The sequence below is a fragment of the Centroberyx affinis genome, unplaced genomic scaffold, assembly GCF_046629955.1.
Source record: "Centroberyx affinis isolate AG114_WGS23_722 - 3 ecotype Tasmania unplaced genomic scaffold, CSIRO-AGI_Caff_v1 ptg000944l_1, whole genome shotgun sequence".
NCBI lineage: Eukaryota > Metazoa > Chordata > Actinopteri > Beryciformes > Berycidae > Centroberyx > Centroberyx affinis.
In genome coordinates this window covers 121942-144674 of record NW_027279518.1, presented here as the reverse complement: position 1 = coordinate 144674, position 22733 = coordinate 121942, and the positions used below count along the sequence as shown (strand labels likewise).

Sequence of the window (22733 nt, the reverse complement as noted above, 5' to 3'; positions counted from 1 at the left end):
ATCCAAACATTTCCCAGAATGGATTCTTGCAGCTCAGGAGGCAGGAGTCTGATTTTGAGATCTGTCTCCAGTTCAGATTCCAGTGGCCTCATACTTGTCTTATTTTGTCACAGTTTCTGCCACTGCTCAGTGTCAATGTATTTAATTCTATATTCATTTAATGTACAAAAAGGACGTATTGACTCAGTCACCTCCCTGCAAGAAGGACCCGGGTTCCTGGCCGTTTCTGTGTGGAGTTTGCATGTTATCTCTGTTTTACATTACATTACATTACATTACATTACGTCATGTGGCAGACGCTTTTGTCCAGAGCGACTTACAATAAGTACATTTTGTCAATGAGTTTTCATGAGGCCTTCCTCCCACATTTTAAAAACATACAGTTAGGTGGCTTTGAGACTCTAAATTGCCAATAGCTATCAACATGAGTGTCTGCCTGTGAGAGACAGTCTCCCTGCCATTCACCCAGTGCATCCTGGGATAGGCTCCAGCCCCCCGTAACCCTGAAATGGATTAAGTGGGTAGATAAAATGAATGAATGAATGAATGAATGAATGATAGCATATTCATATTTTCTCCATCCACTGCTGGAGAAGATACCCTGAAATAGAACGATTTGAATTCTCTCACATATTATTTAATATATCCTGCCAATTAAATGCAGTGGTCTAATAGACCTCACCCATGGTGGTCTGGACTTGGCCTCGACCTCCTTTGGTCTCAGTCTTTACTCAGCCTTGTAGAACTGGTCTTAGTCTTGGCTTAGACTCAACTAAAGTAATTCTGATGACAGCCCAGCAGGAGACACGGCCTAATTCAACGAGTCAACTGGCCAATTCAGCAAGGTTGCCAACCAAGGTGCATAAGGTGGCAGCTGGCCCTTCTGACATGGCAAGAGTGGATGTTGTTACTGGCACCGAGTCGTTGGAGGGGTGTGAAAAAGTAATGACATCAAATGAGGGTCTGAAAACTTTATTCCCCTGGTCCATTTGATATTATCAAACTAATATTTATGCATAGTTCTAACTGTGCTAAACGAGTTTAACAGATGTTTTGAACTAAATTTAAAGCAAATCCACATCCTTCAGAGTTGAATTCAATATAAATTATTCAATTATAATAATTATCTATTTCCAAGTAAAACAAAAACATGAAATGTTGTAATTACAAGAAGTTACAATAAAACTTTTTCGCCATGTGTCTTTAAAAGCATGCATTCCAATCACTGACCATAATTCTACATTATTCTAACGGCAGCCGTTATATTCTAAGGACCGGGGTAATGCCGTACATTACCGTGGACTGTCGTGAAATGACGGAAACACGATGACGCTAGGGAACAGAAACGGAAAGCAGCGGGCTTGTTTGAAAGGACAGCGTCTCAGTAGCTATTGACAACGGTGTTATTCACTAAGAAAGTTTGTTTACGTTTTGTATAAAAGGAGAAATACATATTTTTATGTGCGTGACGAAATATATTACTGTTGGGACATGTTATGACGCTGTTCAGGGCATGGGCTTTTCACGCGGAAGGTTGTCAACAGGGAAACGGACTGCATGAATGTCTGTTAGGTGGCTAACGTTAGCTAGCTACAGTAGCACTGTTTTGTATTAGTACAGTGCTGTAGTGAGACGGTGGTGATAGCTGACCGGCTGGCAAGCTGTCCCAACAGGTAAGAGACGTCCACTGTCCACCTTGCCTAAGACAGTCTGCTTAGCTGGAACTAATCTCCGTGTTCGAGTCAGCAATATCTAGAAAGCAAACTTCCCATGTCGATATTGCTTTCGAAGAGATAAAACTAATTGTCCCCCGTGTTGAAGACACTGCATTTCAGATTTGTGGTGTCCTTACCGCCGTGATGCGACGACCTGACACCTGTTGCTAACGTATCACCAGTACATCCAGAGCCTGTTCCCTATACTGCAAGTCTTCTGTCTTTTATCAAGGGCTCAAAACTAATGCCGTTTGTTATTTTTGCTTGTTTTACAGCCCTACAATGGCATCCAAAGACGACACTCGCATCTTGCTGTTAGAAGATCAAGTGAAGAGTTTATCAGATGAGTTAATGCAATGCCAGGTAAGTTTAAATGTGTGGATAAAATGTATGTATTTGAATGGCTGTACACACTGTTGCAGCATGTGCTTTTTTTCTGTTACCTGCAAAATGGAAAGAAACACACAGGGCAACACTCACTGCAAAAATATTAGGCACTTCCAACTTAAAAACTAGTTTCCTTGCTGCCTTAAAGTTTTAAGTTGACCGAAATAGTACTAGTTAGGTCAATGTTCATTAGTTGTTCTAATGTGAATCTATTCCACTAATTGATGAAAGGGAATTCCAGTGTTTTGTATTCTTGCACTAGTGAGAAGGTTTTTAGTGTCAGTTGTTCATGTGTCACATAATTACTATACCATGTGGCAAAAAGTAAGCAACTGACTGCACTCATCTGAGTATGAGGTGGATACTACTTGCCATGTCTAAAAGAGAATGACAACTCCACTTTATCAAATTTCTCAAATCTGTACAGTATGGGGCATAGGGATTGAACTGGAAACCAATTTTCATCAGGGTTATTATTTTTCATTTTGGATCAAAAATAGACCTGTGATTCACCTAAGATACATACATAACACATTTCCATCCTGTACCTTTATTCATACTAGAAGAAAGAAGGGTTTCTGGTGAGTTAACTCAAATACAATGCATGCTGGGAAGTATGCTGATAAGCTAGCAATGTTTCATAATAAACTTTAATGCGATCAGTTTTGACGATGCTTGTGATGCTCTTTCAATCCATTATTTTAACTCACAAGATATGAACTCATGACTATAAGTTCTGAAGCTGATAACTATTGCAACTGTAAGTTGAAATTGACAAACACATCTATATAGGCTACAGTGAGTTAATGATGAAAGATGAGTTTATTTCACTGTTTTTTACAGTGCTTGGTCCTTGTTTTGCTGTTTTTTCATTGCTGCAAAAGTCTGTAAAATCACAGGCCATCCTTTTTAAGAATATGCCAGTAAACAGTGTGCTGCAAATCTCTCTATTTCCATGGTGCATTTTAATAAATTGTGAGTCCCTTCTTTCTATTCATGCATAAACACACGCACACATGCACACACACAAAGCGCTCATGAGCATGCTTGAGATATCACCTTTGTTCCTGATTTCCTGATTCAGTGATTGAGAGATGGTGTCCTTGCATGCTCACCACCAGGTGGTGCCTAATAACATGAGTCGACTCACCTGAATCCAGCATCTCTCACTTTGCATATGTACACTACCTTACTATGCAGGTAAACTGCAGTGGTGTCCAGCAGAGGATGTGTTACAATCAGGTTTTTATACTATAAATACCATAAGACACAGAGCAGGAACTTTTGTTGTATATTGTGCCACAGTTTGGATATAATTGCATATATACCGATTGCCTTCCTTATCTTTTGTGCAGAGTATAGTTTGTATCTGGAAGTTAATTATTTTGACTTTTGACAATTTGATTCAGTAATGTGCAAGAGCAGCAGGGCATCCTCACAGACTTGCAGGGACTGGCTCACATAGTGGTGCAAAGCTGTGTGTGCACCTACAGTATGTAACTCAGTAAACAATAAAACTTACCTAATCCCTCACAGAGGTAAATCATCATCGCTCCCAATTCACTATTATTGAGTAAGAGTAATTGAAAGCTAAAATGCAGTCAAAACAAATTCCTTGCAAGTTGCATGTTGTTGTTATCTATGTTCTAGACCTTGAATATTATCAAAGCCAGCAGTCCTTCCAATTTGGGGGGAAAACACCCAAAACAAAAACTTTGTAAAAAAATCAGCCATATATGACATGTGTCATCTGGGCTTATGTAGGAATGTCATGTATGCTTCCATGATGCTGAAACTTCAAAGCAAGTGGGCCATATACTCTCACTAATCATGTTAGGCACGTGTTTTGAGCCCTTAAAGTCCACATGGATGATTTCATCTTTTTTTTTTTTTTTCAAAGTTGTATATCTACAGTTTTGTGTATGTGAGAGATGCACTGTGGCTCCGAAAATGTTAGAAACTCACAGTTCTGTTGAATCATTTGATTCTTCTTTTTTTATTCAGTTTGATCCACTTTGTGCATGCAGCACTCATGGCCTATTCTGCCAGTTATAACTTATTACATTGTACAGGATACAGATGAGATAATATTTGGGTGTCAGAGTAGTGCTTACTCACACAAGGGCCTTGTGCGCCCCTATTACAGACAAAAATATTTATTGTCCCTACCACAATAAGAGTTGTCTATTCCTGCACCACTTACAGTCATACTGTAGCCAAAATAATTGAACTATGAACAAACAACCAAGATATTAGGCCTTAATTATTTGTAATAATCTAGCCAATGTGAAATCTGTATAACTTTGTTAATACAGATGCAGAGTATTGTCCCTTAGACATTTTGACATAACCCTACATCCAGGTTAAGATTTTACTGCCAGGTGTACATTACACTACTACTTTACTACTGATATTTCATTCAGTCCAGATTGAAGTCTCTTGCTACTTCACATTACAACACATCTACTCTGTTGAACTGACATGGAAACCATCCTTGGTGGTCTAGTCTAGAGCAGGACATCAGTGATTCTGCCTATCTAATAGGGACCTTTAGTTGTGCACTGTACCATTTAAATAGTGGCATTTGAATACCATTGATGTCTTAAGTCTCTGGCATGACGTACTTCAGGACTGCCATTAACTACAAAGAGGCTCATCTGTTGGCCAGCAAATGTTCCTACTAGACCATGGTAATTTTATTAATATGTGGCTGAATTCCAAGGGCTCGCTTTGGTATGTTTAGCCCATGGTGTTTCAGTGTCTGGAATCACAATTAATAATTCAGCAATCATCAAACACACATTCATTGCATCTTTAAGTACACATACGGCAGAGGAGAGTCCTTGATGAGGGTCCTGGCTGAACAGTTGTATGTGGAACAGCTAATGGCAGCCAAAGGCCAAGCAGAGGGAGACCACCTATTTGAAGTCAACCAAGCTGCTTAATTTTGTCGTTAGCTGCATTGCAGGGCTGATTTGGTGAGATCTCTATCCCCCAAACCCCACCCCTGCGCTGCACACACACACACACATACACCACACAAATACACACATACGTAGACAGAGATCCACCAGTCCTTCCACTTTATATGTTCAGCCCATGGTCTTATCAAGGTCTGCCTCTGCCATTTAGTAAATAATTGATTAGACACTTTTGAATAGGGGGTTAAAATTCATGTACTAATTGGAGACCAGTAGATTCCAGTGGGAGGGACGACTTTTATCTTATGATGATGTGAACATAATTTATCAGATAATTTTATATTAAGTCGATTTGGTATAATTCCGTCTTTTAATGTCAGAAAATGTAGTTTTTAGATGTCCCTCATTAAATGTAATGTAGCTTAAAAATGTTTGAAAAACCAGCGAGACAATTTGAATTGGAAATGTGTCAGGGGCTGGCTGGGCTCTCTTCTTGAAGATGACTCTCTCTGTCATCAGTTTTGAGTTTCTTCGGGGCTAGTTACTTTGGAGCTGTAGTGAAAAACATATCCGGAGAGCACTTTATTAATAAAGAAAATGCAAGCTCGACTGCTGTGTTTTGATTTGGATCCCAGCTCTCCCCAGTCATAAATAGTGCATAATGACAAGTGTCAATGCTTGCTCCCCTTGAGTCGAAGGTCACATCTCAGCGATGGAGCTCCCTGTTAAGACAGCCCCATGATTAGAGAGAGCAGGCCAGATCAAAAACTATTTTGTACAAAATGTTTAAATTATTGATTGGCTCCCCCCTTCTCTCGTATGCTAATGTCATTGAGCATTCTATTGAATTTGTTGTTTTTCATTAAGAAAAGCTGAGATGCGATGTTGCTGAATCTTTCCTCGTAGGCCTCACTGAATATTGAGATAAATCTTCTTCATGCAAGAAACAAATTTAGGAAAACATAATCTCATATAATAATAATTGTTGACTTGCTGAATTCTTGTTTAAATCTTTATTTTCACAGGCGGACAAGGAGTTTGTGTGGTCTCTATGGAAACGCCTGCAAGTGGCCAATCCAGACTTGACCCAAGCTGTCAGTTTGGTGGTTGAGCGGTGGGTAGATTCATCTTTCAAATTGCTACCTCAGAAGCTCAACAGCTGAAAATTCCTTTATCTCACAAGTGAAGAGAAATATGTGTGAAAGTCGTTCAAGGGGTGTTTGAGGCACCTTGGCCATTCTGCTGGGGTTACGGTGGAATCTGGTGCAGATGCTGATTTAAGCCTTCTTATCCCCGGTCTAGCAGTTCAACCATGGAAACCCTTTTAATGAAAACAGTCTTCCTCTGGCTCTCCCATTCTGGACACTCAAAACACTCCTGCCAAATGCTTGTCTTTATCGGATAAATTGTGAGATTGAATATGACCTTTTTTGCAGGGTGGCTAAGCTACACCAAATACAGTGGCATGGGAACTTTCTTAAAAGAACAGAGGTTCAGGTTTTTACTGATAACGCACAATAGCATAATTTAAATATATTCCTTCTCAATGGGAAAAAGTTATTTGACTTGTCTTTTCCAAATTGTCTTTGATGCTGAGATGCAGGTATTACAGTGTGAACACTGGATGTTCTGTAATAAGGCCTCTTACATATGATCATGCAACTACCATTTTAATGGATGAAAAGCTTTATTTAACATGTTAGGGTGCTTGTTGATTTTTTTTATAGGGGCCTATCATCAAAAATACATTAGAATTCTATCATGTGTATCATGATTCCCTAAGAAATATTTTTCTATATGGCTCTTTAGATAATTGATATATGATGTTTTGTTTGAATTCAAGTTTTCAAAGTATTCCTTTCAATCTACTAATATAAAACAACTAATTAACTTGCGTTCTAATCACATCTTCTGAAAGACAAATTCATTAACTCCCCATAACGCTTAAACCAGTTGAAACTGCACAAGATACTTGTGGAGTACATGTTCACAATACTTGCATATTATATACAGTATATGTTAGAAATTTGCTTTGTTTTTTTTCTGTGATGTGGCCCTTTGAACATACCATACAGCACTGTGCTTCTGAAAATGGCCTTTATGAAATGGAAAGTAGGCTATACCCTTAATAATTGCTGTGTAACACACCAAATGCCTTTTGAGGACTGTCAGTTGTTAGAAGGCCCGTAATCAGGGTGAAACACGGTGCAGCGGTGTAGAGAGAGAGAGTTCCTTCAGTACCTGTGTCTCCCAGGCCTTTTCCACACCCTCTTCACTTCCTTTATAGCCCCCATTGGAGACCCATCAAAGTGTGTTGGTCCACTGAGACAGGTGGGGGAACATGCACCCAGAGAGTGTGTGTGTGTGTATCGTATCACCTGGTGCGCAGGGGGATATTGACATGGTAATTGCGTCGACTCCAGTCAAGCACCAGTGCCCGCTGGGAATCACCATTCACACCCCCCTCCTCAGTGGATCTTGTACAGTGATTGGTTGGTTGCTCAGGACATGGTGAACACGGCCTGATATACAAGGAGATGTAGCTAGGCCAGCCTGCGTTCCAGCTCCTCCAGGGACACCAGATACTTATTTCAATGTCTACCAGGGGAGAGGGCCGATCAGAGGAGGCAGAGAGGAGAGAAAGGACTATAAGAAGGGAGGGGTAGAAGGAGCGAGTGATGAGTGGAGGGGATGGGTGGCCCCTGGTGGTCTAAAGCAGTTGAAACAAACAGGTCCCCAATTGCTGCTCTTTTTGTCTTCTCTCCCTAAATGTTCATCATGATGAAAGAGGCGGTAGTGGGCTAGAAAGAAAGGTAAGCTCCTGGAGATGTCCAACAGGGAAAGATGTGAGTGTTTGACAAAGGTATATTTGCACATTTTATTTCAGGTCTGGTGCTGCAGCAGGGTTAGTCGCTAAGCCATCTGTGTTTTCATAGTAAGTGAGGGTATTTGCACTCAAATTGACAATAGAGTTGGTAATGTATAGCTTTTATTAGGCAGACATTTTTTGGCGATATGTAATGGTATCTAATTTTGTCTTTTTATGGATATTCCTCTCAGATTGTCCAGTTAGCCATCAGAATCATAGTTACTTTTATTTGCCAAGTACAACAGGTGCACACGAATTTGAAATTGATAATTGGCACTGACTCATTACAAGACAATTACACAATACAGGATTCACACACTAGGTGCGAGAGAAAAGATAACAGGACTTCACATATAGTACAGACAAGGCATACTGTATGACACTACAAATATACAATAAAAGCTATATATTTCACCTTGTCTGTCTGTCTATCTATTTGTCTGTCTGTTAGGTTACGCTGTGTGCATTGCCCTGTTTACCTCTGAGTGACTCTCAATTTTGGATGACTGTAGACTCACATGCCTGCTCTCTCTTTTTTTGCTCGTTCTTTTCTCCAGTGAGAAGCACAAAGCTGAGACTAAGGACAGGAAAGTGTTGGAGATCCTCCAGACCAAAGACTACAAGATTCAGGAGTTGGAACAGGTACAGTGTGATTTGGTCTGGCGGGCTGTAGTGTTCTGCGTTCAGCCTGGTGAATGTCTGTTGGATCTGACGCATTAATGGAGAAAAGTCATTCAACCGGGCCTGTAAGATTCACTTGAGAAAGGCCGCAAGTTGAATGCATTAGAACACAAAACACACAAGATTCCTGGCAGATTTCCTATAACAAGTTTTTGCACAAAACTTTACAAGATCAAGGAAGGAAAATCTTTCATCAAAATCTATTTGTAAACTGAAACTGCTCCTTACAAAACACACTCCTGCACTCAGTATTCCTCAATAAACTGACCATATAGACCTGGCAAGAGATCCCTTGGCTTGTGAGCATTTATAAAACCCTACTTGGTCTGACTCCTCTCTATTTGAGGAACCTGCTACAAACTTCATCCTCCACCCATGATACAGATTCTACCCGTCACATTGCCAAAAAGTTTCAAAGGTCAAGTTGTCACGGGGCCAGTTGTCTTTGAACTTCACTGCATTTAGCAAATGGAATGTGCTGTAAAGGACCCTTTAACCGTTTTGTTGCTGTATCTGTTTTCAAGGCTCTATCATGGACAATATCAAAAAAATTTTAATGCTTCCATTTCTGGCCTCTCCACTACCTTTTTACATGCTGCTGCTACCCATCTCTGAAAATGTTTTAATATGACTCCTTTGTTTGCTCTGCTGCTTAATAATGTTTAATAATCATTTATCTGCTGAATCCTGCCTCACTCTCCATTAGGGCTGAACAATTAATCGAAATTTTATCGAAATCGCAATATGGCCTACTGCAATTTTCAAATCGCAGGAGGCGCAATATTTGTTAAAGGCGAAATGTGTGTCAAAATACCATTTTCAATTAAATATTGTCATGCTGCAGAGATGTCCTGGCCTACACATCATATTCTACAGACTTAAGAAAACATCTTTGTATGGTACAGATCCCTGCAAAAATCACACCATAATCATTTTAATACGTTTTTCAATGAAAATGAGAATAATGATGTAAAAATTATCATTCCCTCTAATATCGCAAATCATATCGCAATTGCAATATTAGTTAAAATAATCGCAATTAAATATTTTGTCAAAAACGTTCAGCCCTACTCTCCATCTTGCTGTCTCCATGTTTTTTATTTTACCAGGAAATGGTTATTTGTTCTTTTTCAGCCTTGCTTCCTAGTCACACAGTTAAACACATGTACACCTGGGAGCTGCTCAGTACAACCCCAGTCATCTACTGTTGGCCACTGAGCAGCTCCATTAGAGCAGTTGGGGGTTAAAGGCCTTGCTCAAGGACACCTTGATGATAGGTGCAGAAGGACATTTTTCATTCACTTTTCCCACCCAGATTTTCCTGTCCATTCTGGGCCTGAACCCGTGGCCTTCCAGTCATAAGCCCGCTTATCTAACAGTTAGACTACCACAGTTCTCAATTTTGTTTTAATATCTTTCTTGTTGTATATCTGTCTATGAAACCATTTTATTTGTTTTAGGGTTTCCTGAAAAGATCGTTTGCCTTTTTCTAGGGTGTCATAATAATAAATGATCATTTATTCTTAGTTTGCTTGCTTGATTTAATATACGTCAAATAAAACATTAAAAATAAATGAATTTAAATATTATCAAAAGAAATGTATTACCAACAGAATCTTTGTATATTTTCAGCTGTACCTCTCCAGCTCTCTCTCTCATACCTGCCTTTCTTTGCGTCGCCCCTTGAGTGATGTTTGTCGGTGGTATGATAGCTAACGATAATGACATCACTAATGTAATTTACTCCAAATCATCGTCCCTTCACTGAAGCATCTGTCAGTCTCCTTCATTAGCGTCCCTTTCATCTAGCATCCTGTTCATTCCTAATGAGACTTGCTTTAATGGAGTCATCAGCTTGCCAGCAGTTCTTCACACCACCTTCCTTAGCCATCTAAAAACTGGTTTAGTAGATATAGTAGTCATGGTAGCTGATAGGAGCACAAGATATGTGTTTACACATGACTAACTTCACTGCATTCCAGTGCAAGATATAGTATACTAACAATACAAGCAAAGCTAAGCCACAAAGTGATTAAGGTAAAACTGTTCCTTTTATTGACGACTTGGAGAGTGCATGATTGCATGATTGATTAATTAATTAATTATTTATACTCATAATAATGAGGTGTGAAGTTTTAAGCATAAAAGATGACTCTGTTATGTCAAGCTGACTTTCAATTTAAATATATATCGACACACTGTATTGTCTAATAACTATTTATTCAATTCAATCAGATCTCCCATTTTTATACTCTTTTATATCCTTCTGCTTTTCTTCATGATGGGGAGCCATCCTGTTTTCTTCTTTAAAATGTTGGTACTTAAACAGGGTTCTCACGGTCATGAAAATCCTGAAAAAGTTATGGAATTTGAAAATGTGTTTTCCAGGCCTGGAAATGTTTTGGAAAACTGTAAAAAATATTACAATTTTAAGTAATGATATTCATCATTTTTGAAAACTTGAAAAAATAAAAATTACAGGAGTCATTTGAAAGAATGGGACAAAAATTAGTAGGCTAAAATGCAACTGGTCAGACTGCAGCGTGGTTGCTGTGAGACTTTGTTGCGCGATTCCAACCTCTATTCTCGCCAGTCAGCATCTTGTTGTTAGCTAACCAGCAAGTGAGTTCAGGCTTCTGTGGGATTAAGTGACCAAGGCCAATTGCTAATGTTCTAACATTAGCAATGTTATGTCAGTGTTTGTCATTGCAGTTGTGCAAATGAAATAGATTCCTTAGGCACGGCAAAAACTACAGAAGACACTTTTGTTATCATTTTCTTTTTAGTTTTTCAACTTAAAAGTATTACATTTAAGGGTTGCATTTAAAGGAGGATGTCATTCTTAAAACAAATTTTCAATGTCATGGCATTTGTAAAAGTTGCTTTATACATTACACAGCAGTAGTACAATCATGAAATTTTGTTATGGAAAGTTTTGGAATTTAATTGTAAAATAAGTATGGGAATTCTGTAAAAGTTCCAGCCTATTTGAGAAGCTCATTAATAGTCCTGGATTCTGTGCTGTGTCATCCAGCCCACTGACAGTCATCATCTCATCCACCGTCTTGAGCCTTACGCACCCAAATGGTGATTAATTGGTTTTTCCTCCACTTTTGGAGATGTGATGGTCCACTGAGTCCACACAGGATCTCACACTCCTCTTAATGTCTCAACTCTCCAACTTTGACAATCTTTTTTTCCTCATCCTCTTCTCTCTTTTTTCCTCCACCACCTCCTCTCTATACTTTCCCTCTCCACTCCCTTCCATTTTTGTAACATAATTAGCTTTCATTTTTGAACTGCACTGGGAATTTTCAAATGCTAATCTCTCTGTCCTAGACCTCTTAACTTGGCGGAACCCCCTTTTTTTTCTCCCAACCAATTGAGCACTACTGGGGTTCAAATTGTTCTTGCCTACCTCATTATCAACGTTTGAATTTATTTTCTGCTAGCCAGTATAAATCTCTATTAAAGCCCTTCCGTTCTTTGCGTGGCGAGCTACGAGTAGCGAGGAGCGCTAAATCCACTATCTGGATAGATCTGAGCGATTCCCCCAACATGGCAATTAATTGCATCCCAGAGCACAGTGTTATTTGAGAGCAGGGTGTACCCACAGAAGGCTGTGGATTACCAGCCAATGCCAGACCCCAGCTGATGCAGTGTTAAAAGGCCAGCCTCCTCCCGCTAAGGCCAAAAAGCCTGCCAAAAAAAAAATAAAAAATAAAATGAACATAGACCAAAGGAATAAAAAGAGGGGGGTCATTAAAGTCATAGTACCATTCTCACCGACCTCTGGTTTGTTGAACCATGACGATCATCATATTTATCATCATGGAGTCTCATGATGTTTTATGACTCAATATAGATTTAAAATCTATATTTATGATCAATTAATACAGCTCTTAATGTATGAGAGTGTGTGGTAGCTTTCTGTTGAGGCTGAATTGTCTCATGCAGTAATATTGTAGGTGTAATAAGCCCAACTCATAGACCCTGTTAATGCATTGAACTCTTAATGCAAATAGCTAAAGAATTGGTCAGGGAATCAAATCTGTTTTTTAAGCTATTTATGGAGTGAAGTTTTGGGCAGTCAGATTTGAATCCTCTGTAAATTTAAACTTGTGTTTAGATGTGGCTTGGACCCCAATCAGGACACAATACAAACACCATTTTTGATTTTCCAGGTATAAACATAATTATAGTCATAGTGTAACCAGTGGCCCAGAAGGATTTGGATCCATATCTATTATATAACCAATATTAATCAGACCAGTTTGAAACAAGCCCAGTTGTGTCTGAGAGGTGTCTTTTCTCAGATTTTTTTTTTTCTCATCCTAAACAAGCTTTTTGAATTTTTTGGTTGCCGTTGAATATATAATATCTAAATCCCAACATGTACAGTGTGTTCCTTGAACTGCATTATGGATCTCTATGTCTTTCCCTGTCTCTGTACCTCCTTTTATGTCTCTGTCTCTCTTTGTCTGTCTCTCTTTGTCTCTCTCCCATTCTCTCTCTCTCTCACTGTCTGCCACAGAAAGTGGCAGGGCAGCAGCAGGAGATTAACCACCTGGTACAGAGGAAGATGGCAGTGGACGAGGAGAGGGCCTTAATGAAGAAGGAGCTGACAGCTCTGCATGAAAAGCTGGTGAATAAGAGTCAGGAACTTAAGGTTGGTGGAACAAATTTCCTGTGGCAGTCGGGCCCACGCACTCTACAAGTCTCTCTTCTGTGTGACACCAAACAGGACAATTCCCCCATGGCTATAGCCGCGGGCCTTCGAATCACTTAGGAGAGAAAGAGGGTTTCTCAGCTCTCTTGCACAGTCTTTCTCTCTCTCTCTCTCTCTCTCTCTCTCTCTCTCTCTCTCTCTCTCTCTCTCTCTCTCTCTCTCTCTCTCTTTGTATCTTTTTTCTCTTTTCCTCCCCTCTTTCTCTCTCAATTTCACCCTTTCTTGCATTCCCCTTTTTTTCTTACTACTGACAGGAGACAATACTTAGCAGCTAGAAAGGGTGTGTGTGTGTGTGTGTGTGTGTGAAAGAGAGAGGGAGGGAGGAGAGAGAGAGAGAAAAGCAGGTTGATAACTTGCGGATAAATACTTAATGACGGCTTCAGTGGGGGAAAGTGAAAAGTGTGCAAGTGATGATGTGGCTTCTCCCTAATTACGCTTAGATGAGACCCGGCTATGATTAATTGATAAAGGAATGGTCCTTACACAGTCTTGGCGGGGTCTCATGGCGAGAAGTCGTGGGGGGACAGCATCAAAGGAGACCTGGGTTGAGTCTAATGGGTCTTGTAGCCAGTGCCATTCTCATTAGGAGCCAGTCATTAAAGCCGACAGCCTGGCCCCTGTACCTGCATGAGCCGGCTCGGCTCGGCCCACACCGGCCCACATCTGGCCCAGGCATGCGGCACAGGTGACCTTGCCCAATCAGTGGCACATGCAGGGGGCCCCCACAGCAAAGCAGCCCCGCCGTATACATATTCATTCCAGCCTCAACCCCGTGTGCTGCTTCTCCTTTTGTTCCTTTCGTCTGTCCCTCTTTCTTTTTGTTTTCTCTGTTTGAGTCAATCCTTTCTCTGTCTCTCTCTCCATTTCTCTCCCTCCATTGCCAATGTTTATTTGACCCCCGTGACCCCCACTCCCTTCCACACACACACACACACACACACCTTGTATCCAGGAAATGAAGACGGAGGGTAGGAGGAGAGAGGAGGAGGAGCGGCAGGTGGTGCGGGCTCTAGAGGAGGAGAAGAAGGGATTAGCTTCCTGCTGCGCCGCCCTGCGAGCTGACCTGGAGGAGGAGAAGAGGCAGGGCAACAGCCAACGAGACCAGAGGGACGCTGCCCAGGCCAGAGTCAAGGTACGAACACAGGTACAAATCCATACAGACACACACACACGCACAAAAAGTCACACACACAGGAAGGGTTCCATCCTCCAGCGTTTCCCTTTCTTCTGCACACCTTGAACCCTCCGATTCTTCTTACCCTTCCCTCCTCAGCATGTACATGTAAAGTGATTCCTGTAGCAACGCACACATTTTAAATATACATAGTCTCTGTTCAGAGGATGGGGAGAATTATTATGTTTTAACATGCGGGAGCCAGATTTTGCCTGGTTGGAAAAAAAAAAACATGAATTGATCTGATCTTCAAGAGGTGTGTGTGTGAGTGCGTGGTTGTGTGTGTTTTCTGTCATTCACTCTCCCCTTATACAAGCAGGTAATTAGAATCCATCCATTGCTCCCCCATGTCATCATTATATGGATCAACTCTGCTCATCTCTCTGGTCATCGGTAATAGAAACGATAAGACAATGACGACAGTGCTGCTATTCAAACATTCAACCAATCGGATCACAATCACAGTCCTTAGAGAACTTTACTCGTCAACCAGCCTCCCTCTCCCGCCATTTCCTTACAGAAGCCAACTGCCCATCAATACTAGAGTTTCAAGAGAACAACAGAGCTGCAGGATAGCCTACCCCCCCCTTTCTTGTAAGCTAACCATCATGACACATCATTGCTGCCCTAGTCCCGTGTCTCTCAAATGGAGTCAGACAGAAAGCCTTGAATAAGTCAGGGCTGCAGAGTAATTACACCAGGTCGGGATGGGCCCCAGCAACTAGTCTATGCACATCAATCACAGTCTAAGACACTCCACCTGCTCCTCATTTTTTATCATACCATTGATGTGAAAGATGGAGATGGAGAATACGGGGTGTGCGATGGATACATCATGCCAGTTTGTTTGACACAGCAAAAATTTGTCAGAGAATGTAACATTTAAACGTTCCCAGTGCATATAGATACAGTAGATCCTTATCTATAAACATCGAACAAAAAGTTCGGAAATTTGTGTTTGGTAGATTATTTCTCTGTTGTAACAATGCTTCTTGGCAATACATTTTATACCGCTGGAAAGCCTGTTTATTTCCCTTTTAAATGGTGCCTCATTTGTAAGGAACATGCATTTGTGGGATGAGCAGCACAGCTGAGTATGTGGGTTGCGCTCATGTAAAATTTGCCAAATCTTCTCTGCCAATGCCAAACAGCTTATTCTGCTGTTGCTATTGACTCTTGTTTGGTGTTGTTTGGTGGATTGGATGATTGAAGTCTATCAGTAACAAGGAAGAAACAAGACATATTGGCAATTTTACAATTTATTCATTTAACAAACAGTCAGGAGCCTCAGTAGCGTGTGGAAGAACCATACACAGCCACAACAGCCTGGCACCTCCTCCTCATGCTGGTCACCAGCCTGATCACACACTGCTGTGGGATGGCATTCCACTCCTCAACCAGGATTTGTCGCAAGTCAGCCAACGTGGTTGTGTTGGTCACTCTAGCACGAACAGCACGCCCAAGCTGATCCCATAAGTGTTCAATTGGGTTGAGGTCAGGACTGTTGGCAGGCCATTCCATTCTCTCTACTCCCAAATTCTGGAGGTAGTCTCTGATAAACCCCGCTCTGTGGGGGCGAGCGTTGTCATCTTGGAGGATGGAGTTCGGTCCCAGACTGTGGAGATATGGGATTGCCACTGGTTGCAGAATCTCATCTCGATATCTCTCTGCATTGAGATCGCCTCCAATGATGACAAGCCTCGTTTTTCCAGTGATGGAGATGCCGCCCCACACCATCACACTGCCTCCACCAAAAGGTGTTACTCTATCGGTGCAGCAATCAGCATAGCGTTCTCCCCGTCTTCTCCACACTTTGACCCTACGATCCAACTTCCGTAGGCAGAATCTGGACTCATCGCTGAACATAACGTTCCTCCACATGTTCAGGTTCCAGTGCAGGTGTTGCCAACACCAGCGCAAACGGGCCTGACGGTGAAGGGCAGTCATGGCAGGCCTCCTGGCAGCCCCATGAGCCCGGAGATTGGCTGCATGCAGTCTGTTCCGGATTGTCTGGGCCGAGAGCCGTGTGCCATATCGTCCTGCAAACCTTGACTGCAAATCTGTAGAAGACAGCCTACGGTTCCTAAGTGCTGAAAGGGTGAGGAACCGGTCTTCTTGGGGTGTCGTCTTCTTGGGACGCCCACTTTGCGGTCTGTCTCTGACATCCCCCGTTTCATGGAACTTGGCCTTCAGTTTGGAGATGGTACTATGGCTCACTCCAAATAATGCCGCAAATTGCTTTTGTGGAACACCAGCTTGAAGTTGCCTGCATCGCACAGGCCTTATCGAGATCAGACAAACGTGGCATGCTGATTCTTGGAGCAGACACCAATTGACCACTGTAGCAGGGCCCATGCTCACAGGTGCTGCCAATCAGGTGCCAATCAGGTACCTGATTGTCAGCACCTGGGGGTACCGGAAGCTCAAAACAAGAGTCAATAGCAACAGCAGAATAAGCTGTTTGGCATTGGCAGAGAAGATTTGGCAAATTTTTCATGAGCGCAACCCACATACTCAGCTGCGCTGCTCATCCCACAAATGCATGTTCCTTACAAATGGGGCACCATTTAAAAGGGAAATAAACAGGCTTTCCAACGGTATAAAATGTATTGCCAAGAAGCATTGTTACAACAGAGAAATAATCTACCAAACACAAATTTCCGAACTTTTTGTTCGATGTTTAGATAAGGCACACCTACTATATAGTTGTTATTCCTTCAAGCTGCACATTTTACACTTTCCATCTGTCTCTTATTAAAGCTTCAGTGACAGTTTTAAATCGCTACTTATCATGCATAGATATCAAACAAACTTGATTGCTTGTTTTTACGTACTCTACGTGTCGTGGCATCTTTTCATGTCTTGCCCTCTTTTGAAAATGTTGATGGCTAATTAATTTGCACATGGTTAATTTTGGCCCTGTGAAACAGTGTTTTTAATTATAGTTAAACTGGCCGGGTTGGGTGACCCTTGTGTGTTTGATGCCAGGCGCCAGGGGATCTGCCCTGCTCTAATAGTTGCTTCTCATTATGGAAAAGTTTTCACTCACAACTAGGGTTGTTCAATGTCCAAAATTACAGGTTGTCACGTTGCCCAATCAAACATCTCAGATAGCCGATGATTTTGGGTGGGGGGAGGGGCTGTCCGCAAAACATTTTTCACCTCAAAAACACAGGCTTAAAGATTAACTAGTTAGCTAGCTATTAGTAGTGTCCACTTTCACCATGTGAACAATTGGGTCACCCAGCATGGGCTTACGGAAGTGTTTGCTGTTCTGGTTTTATGAATCTTGTTGTAGTTTATTTTTTTTGTTTGTAGTTTGTTTTGTAGTTTGTATTAGCTTGATACAGTGCACTCAAATTTACAGGGTACTTGGTGCATTAGACATTTTTTGCAGTGTAATGCAATGGAACTCTTTCTGTCCTGTTTGACTGTGTATTCTCAGTACTTTCAGGTGAAATGTATTGTGAAAATCCCCTTTAAATGACAAATAGCTTTTTCATTTTTCTGAAAGTGCTATGAAATTGCTGTTAAACTCTGCTGTGCCAGGAGGTGGAGGCGGAGCTGAACAATGCCTGGCAGGAGGTGACCAGCCTGCAGAGCCAGAGTACCAGTCTGGCAGCCCAGCTTTCTGCCAAGGGGAAGGAGGTGGCAGCAAAAGAGGGGCACCTCAACCAACTTCGGTGAGCCCTACCTACTGAAGCATTGACAGGGATTCCTTAATGTCTGCTTGCATATGACCAGCACAACTTTGTAGATGATATTTTGGGGTAACCTTATTGAGTTCACAGAAGTATGTGCCTCTGTTGTGCGTGAGCATGTTGTGCGTGTACATCATGTCATGCTGGTGAGTGTGTGAAGCAGTTAGTATATCGCTCTCTCCACTGTGAGCCTTGGAGGCGACACACATTTCTTCCACTCTGGCTCCCCTAAAGCCACTTGATAAGCCCTGCATAGCGGATGTGCTTTAAGAGAGGGAGAAAGGGGAAACGGTGCAGGCTTTGGCTAAGCTTTAGTCGATATGATAAAAACTGTGAGAACCTTAGGAGCCTTAGTGGTAATCTCAACCTTTTTTAACTACTTTTCTGTTTTAACGCCAGAGGCACTCTGACATGTCAGTCACATCAGGGCTAGAGACCATTCTTTGGGTTTTAGCTAGGTGATTAAAGATGTCCTTGTAAGTTAGAAGGAGCACTTTGTGGTAATTCCATGGGACAAGAAACGAATTTGAGAAATAAACTTTGATGCTGGCTTTTTGATTTTGAGGGAAATTTTGGTAATGTTGATTAAAGAGAGAGAGATCTCATGGTACAAACGTATCACAGTTCTTGAGTCACTATGATAATATTGCGATTGTATGTATTTTGATTTTATAATTAATGTAGATTTATTATTCCACTTTTCTTTAGTTTTATTCCAATAAAGAGCTGAAACAATATCCTTTCGGGCAATATAATGTGCAAATCAATCTAGCATTAAAAAATGCTATGAATCAATTACTTGATGAAATTCAAGGTCTGTCAGGCTTTCACGCAACCTGTCCATTTTATAGATGATTTCCTTAAACACCATTATAGAGTCTTTATATTTATAGCTTTGAATTATATACAAAAATCTTGATACTTGCTTTCAGTGTAATGATGGGGGAAACAATGGCAATACTACTCTATGCTGCATTGATGTTTTTTCCTTTACCATTAGTTTATGTAACATTTATAGAGCATATAATGCAGCATGTGTGGGTGTGTGCTTATTCGTGTGTGTGTGTGTGTGTGTGTGTGTGTGTGTGTGTGTGTTGGTGTGTCCAGTCGTGAGGTGGCAGAGGTGCAGACACTGTACAGACAGAGTACAGAGCATGCGGCAGAGCAGAGCAATCTGATCAAGCAACTGGAAGGGCTCAACCTGGACACACAGAGAGTCCTGAGGAACCAAGAGGAGGCGCATACTGCTGACACCACCTCCTACCAGAGGGTACACACACACACACACGCACACACACACCAAACCTCTAACTCATCATTACCATAACCACTTTGTTGCACTCCACTCAGGCCTCATCCACTGTGTGTAATTTATTTCCAAGCTAGCTCTAACCTATAATTATTTTACCATTGCCAGAATGGAAGGACCCTTCTCACCATATCCCATTACTGTGAAAGGAGAAAGGGCTCTTCTTCTTGTCCTCTTTTTATCTCTCCTTTTCCCTTTTCCTCCTTATTCAGATGATCTTAGCATATGTCTTTAATGTCTCTATGGAAATAAGAGAACAGCGCCATGTCAAGGCTTATGTCTCCACGCCACCTAATTTGATGAGTGATTTTGTCTCTTGTCTTCTTCCCACTTCTCCTCCACTCATCCCCTCACTTCTTCACCTCCCCTCCATTTCTCCCTCTCTTTCTTCCAACCTTGCTGTCTTGTTTGTGTTTCTTGACAGCTGTACAAGGAGTTGAGTCAGTGCTACCAGGCCCTCGTGTCTGGTGAGGCTAAGCTCCGTCAGAGTCACCTGGAGCTCAGCAGCCAGCTGGCCCAGAAAGACCAGGACATCCTGCATCTCCAGGCCCAGCTACAACAGCAGCAGGAACAAAAACAACTGCAGCAGCAGCAACAGCAGCAGCAACAACAACAGGCTCAGCAGACAACCGTCTGTCCCCCTCAAAACAGACAAACCAACTTTAAGGTAAGCTCTTCCCAACCTTCACCCCCCCCCCAGAGGATGCATCAAAATAGGCCCTCCTCTTTCCATAGGTTATTAAGTGCACTGTAACTCCAGGCTAAGAAGTGATTTGCTGTAATGCCTGCTCTGCTGCAGAAGTTTTAGTGTTGAACTCTGATATGCATGTGTGTGTGCGTGTGTATAAGAAAATAATGTATGCTTATGATGCCTTGCATAATTTGTCTATCCTTTTTTTGTACAAAATAAATAAATGATATTGTGATCCTCCTGTCAGTCAGCTGTCTTGAGCCAGTGTCTAATTGTCCCAGCTGTGGGAGAGAAAGCAGTGTGTAGGTGGTTAGCAGGCACGGTAATAACTGACAAGCCCCACCATGGCCTGTGGTGGTGGTCTTTAACTGAGACTCACTCTCTTGATATTGCTCTAGTCCACCCTTGATCTATCCATCTCTCTTAGCACCAGTGTCAGTGTCTTTCATGTCAGCTATCTGATCTTCTCTCTCTCACTCCTGGGCACACATGCTCTCTCTCACTTACTTACTTACTCACTTTATCTCTCTTTCTCTCCTCCCACCCAAGTATCTGGAAGTCCTTTTTAGACACTGGTCAGATAGCAGAGAGGGAGAAAGGTGATTTAATTGGAGCCCAGTAATGGTCTTGAAGATGATGGCGGGGTTGGAATTCTTCTGCTGTCAGTCAGCAGGGGTTTGGCTTTAGCTAGCTACCTTTCAACTACCAGCCCAAGGGGAGAGAGGGCCATATTAACAAGTTAGTGCCGCAACCATCAGCTAAAGTGGCCTTTAATAACTCTTAATGATGTGGTGATAGGTGTTCCTTGGACCACACACTGTCAAAGACTTGGCTGAGAATAGTAATAGGCAGAACACGGGCATCTTAAAGGATAATTCTGGTTATTTTCAACCCGGGCCTTATTTTCCTAGTTTTTGCCATCATGACGATTGATTGTGTCCAAAATTTCATTACGTACTTCTAGGGCTGGGCAATATATCGATATTATATCGATATCGTGATATGAGACTAGATATCGTCTTATCGTAATATCGTGATATGGCATAAGTGTTGTCTTTTCCTGGTTTTAAAGGCTGCATTACAGTAAAGTGATGTAATTTTCTGAACTTACCAGACTGTTCTAGCTGTTCTATTATTTGCCTTTACCCACTTAGTCATTATATCCACATTACTGATGATTATTTATCAAAAATCTCATTGTGTAAATATTTTGTGAAAGCACCAATAGTCATCCCTACAATATTGTCGCAATATCGATATTGAGGTATTTGGTCAAAAATATTGTGATATTTGATTTTGTCCATATCGCCCAGCCCTCCTTACAACTGAACATTTAGCCCACTTTGTAGAAAATACCGAGATATATATCGTGTATCGCCATTCAGCCTAAAAATACCGAGATATGATTTTTGGTCCATATCCCCAGCCCTACGTACTTCACTGTAGAGCTTTACTTACCTCAGGTTAGCAGGTAGCGCTGCTCTCCAGTACACACCAGGAGGGCCAAAGCAATCTCCAACAGTCAAACCCAAAAAACACAATAATACCCACACTGCAGTTACACGTCTTTAAATAGCTGTGATTGAACAATTGTCACACAACATTTCAGTAATAATAGTCCATTTGATTTTTTTTTTGCATTGCTCACACACTTCCTTGTTTACTTTGCTGGCTGCCGGTCTTCTGCCACTTTCACGTCATATCAGAAGAAATGGAAAAATGTGATTTTGTTGCTTCAGCTTGAAAGCGTTGACATGTTTTACTCTTTAACTCTTGGACTGCCGACATTGGTGGATCCCCTGCTATGTTTACTGCTTGTGTTGACACACTTCTACAATTCATGATGCCAAGTGGGTGATATTGGAGCCCACAAAAGAATCTAACATATTCTACTCGTAATTACCACTAGAAGGTTGATGTAAACGTTTTTTCCCAGTCGGCACTTTGTACCTACGGAATATCCAATATAACATGAATGCGGCATCAGAGTACTTGAATGGCCTATTGCCAACCAGCTCATGCTAGTTAAAATAACATATCTAATACTGCAACATATGCAAGTTTCAAGCAATGGATAATCGGAATAATCAGTGTGAGTATTATTGTGTTGAAAAGATGTGTTTTAAACATTTTTGGGTTCGATTGTTGGAGTTTGCATTGGCAGCCCCCTTTAAGGGGCTTCCAGTGTCAGCATGGCACCGTCTCTTGTACTCTTGAGCAAGACAACCATTCCATCAACACTGTAACAGGGCACTGCACTTCTCATCATAATGAGTCTCTCAGTCTGGTTTGTAGTTTGACCTGCACTTCAGCTTTAACTATCTTATATGTCAAATAAAACAACTCTAAAGCCGACGCAGTGCAAGAGACATTTTTGCAGCAGTTGAGCAAGAGGGGTTTTTTTTGGCCTCCAAATTGCCTCCAAAGATTGACTTTGTTTAATTTGATAGGCTGATATTTCCTGACAGCACTGCCCCCAGACTGTGGAAGTCAAAAGATATCAGCTCAAATGTTAAGTGAGTTACAATTGCCATGTCTCACTTAACCCTGTTAATT

General features: G+C 41.5%; 1 protein-coding gene across 1 annotated transcript in view; it reads left to right on the top strand.

Annotated features, from left to right (window-relative positions):
• The first annotated feature begins 1548 nt into the window (after window positions 1-1548).
• cntln (centlein, centrosomal protein) overlaps window positions 1549-22733 on the top strand; it is an 88276-nt gene continuing 67091 nt past the window's right edge. The window contains exons 1-9 of the mRNA XM_071521928.1: window positions 1549-1673; window positions 1991-2078; window positions 6049-6137; window positions 8450-8534; window positions 13108-13242; window positions 14264-14434; window positions 18026-18159; window positions 19285-19447; window positions 19911-20153. Coding sequence (XP_071378029.1) covers window positions 1998-2078; window positions 6049-6137; window positions 8450-8534; window positions 13108-13242; window positions 14264-14434; window positions 18026-18159; window positions 19285-19447; window positions 19911-20153 — 1101 coding nt within the window. The 5' untranslated portion in view covers window positions 1549-1673; window positions 1991-1997. The remainder of the gene's footprint in view (window positions 1674-1990; window positions 2079-6048; window positions 6138-8449; window positions 8535-13107; window positions 13243-14263; window positions 14435-18025; window positions 18160-19284; window positions 19448-19910; window positions 20154-22733) is intronic.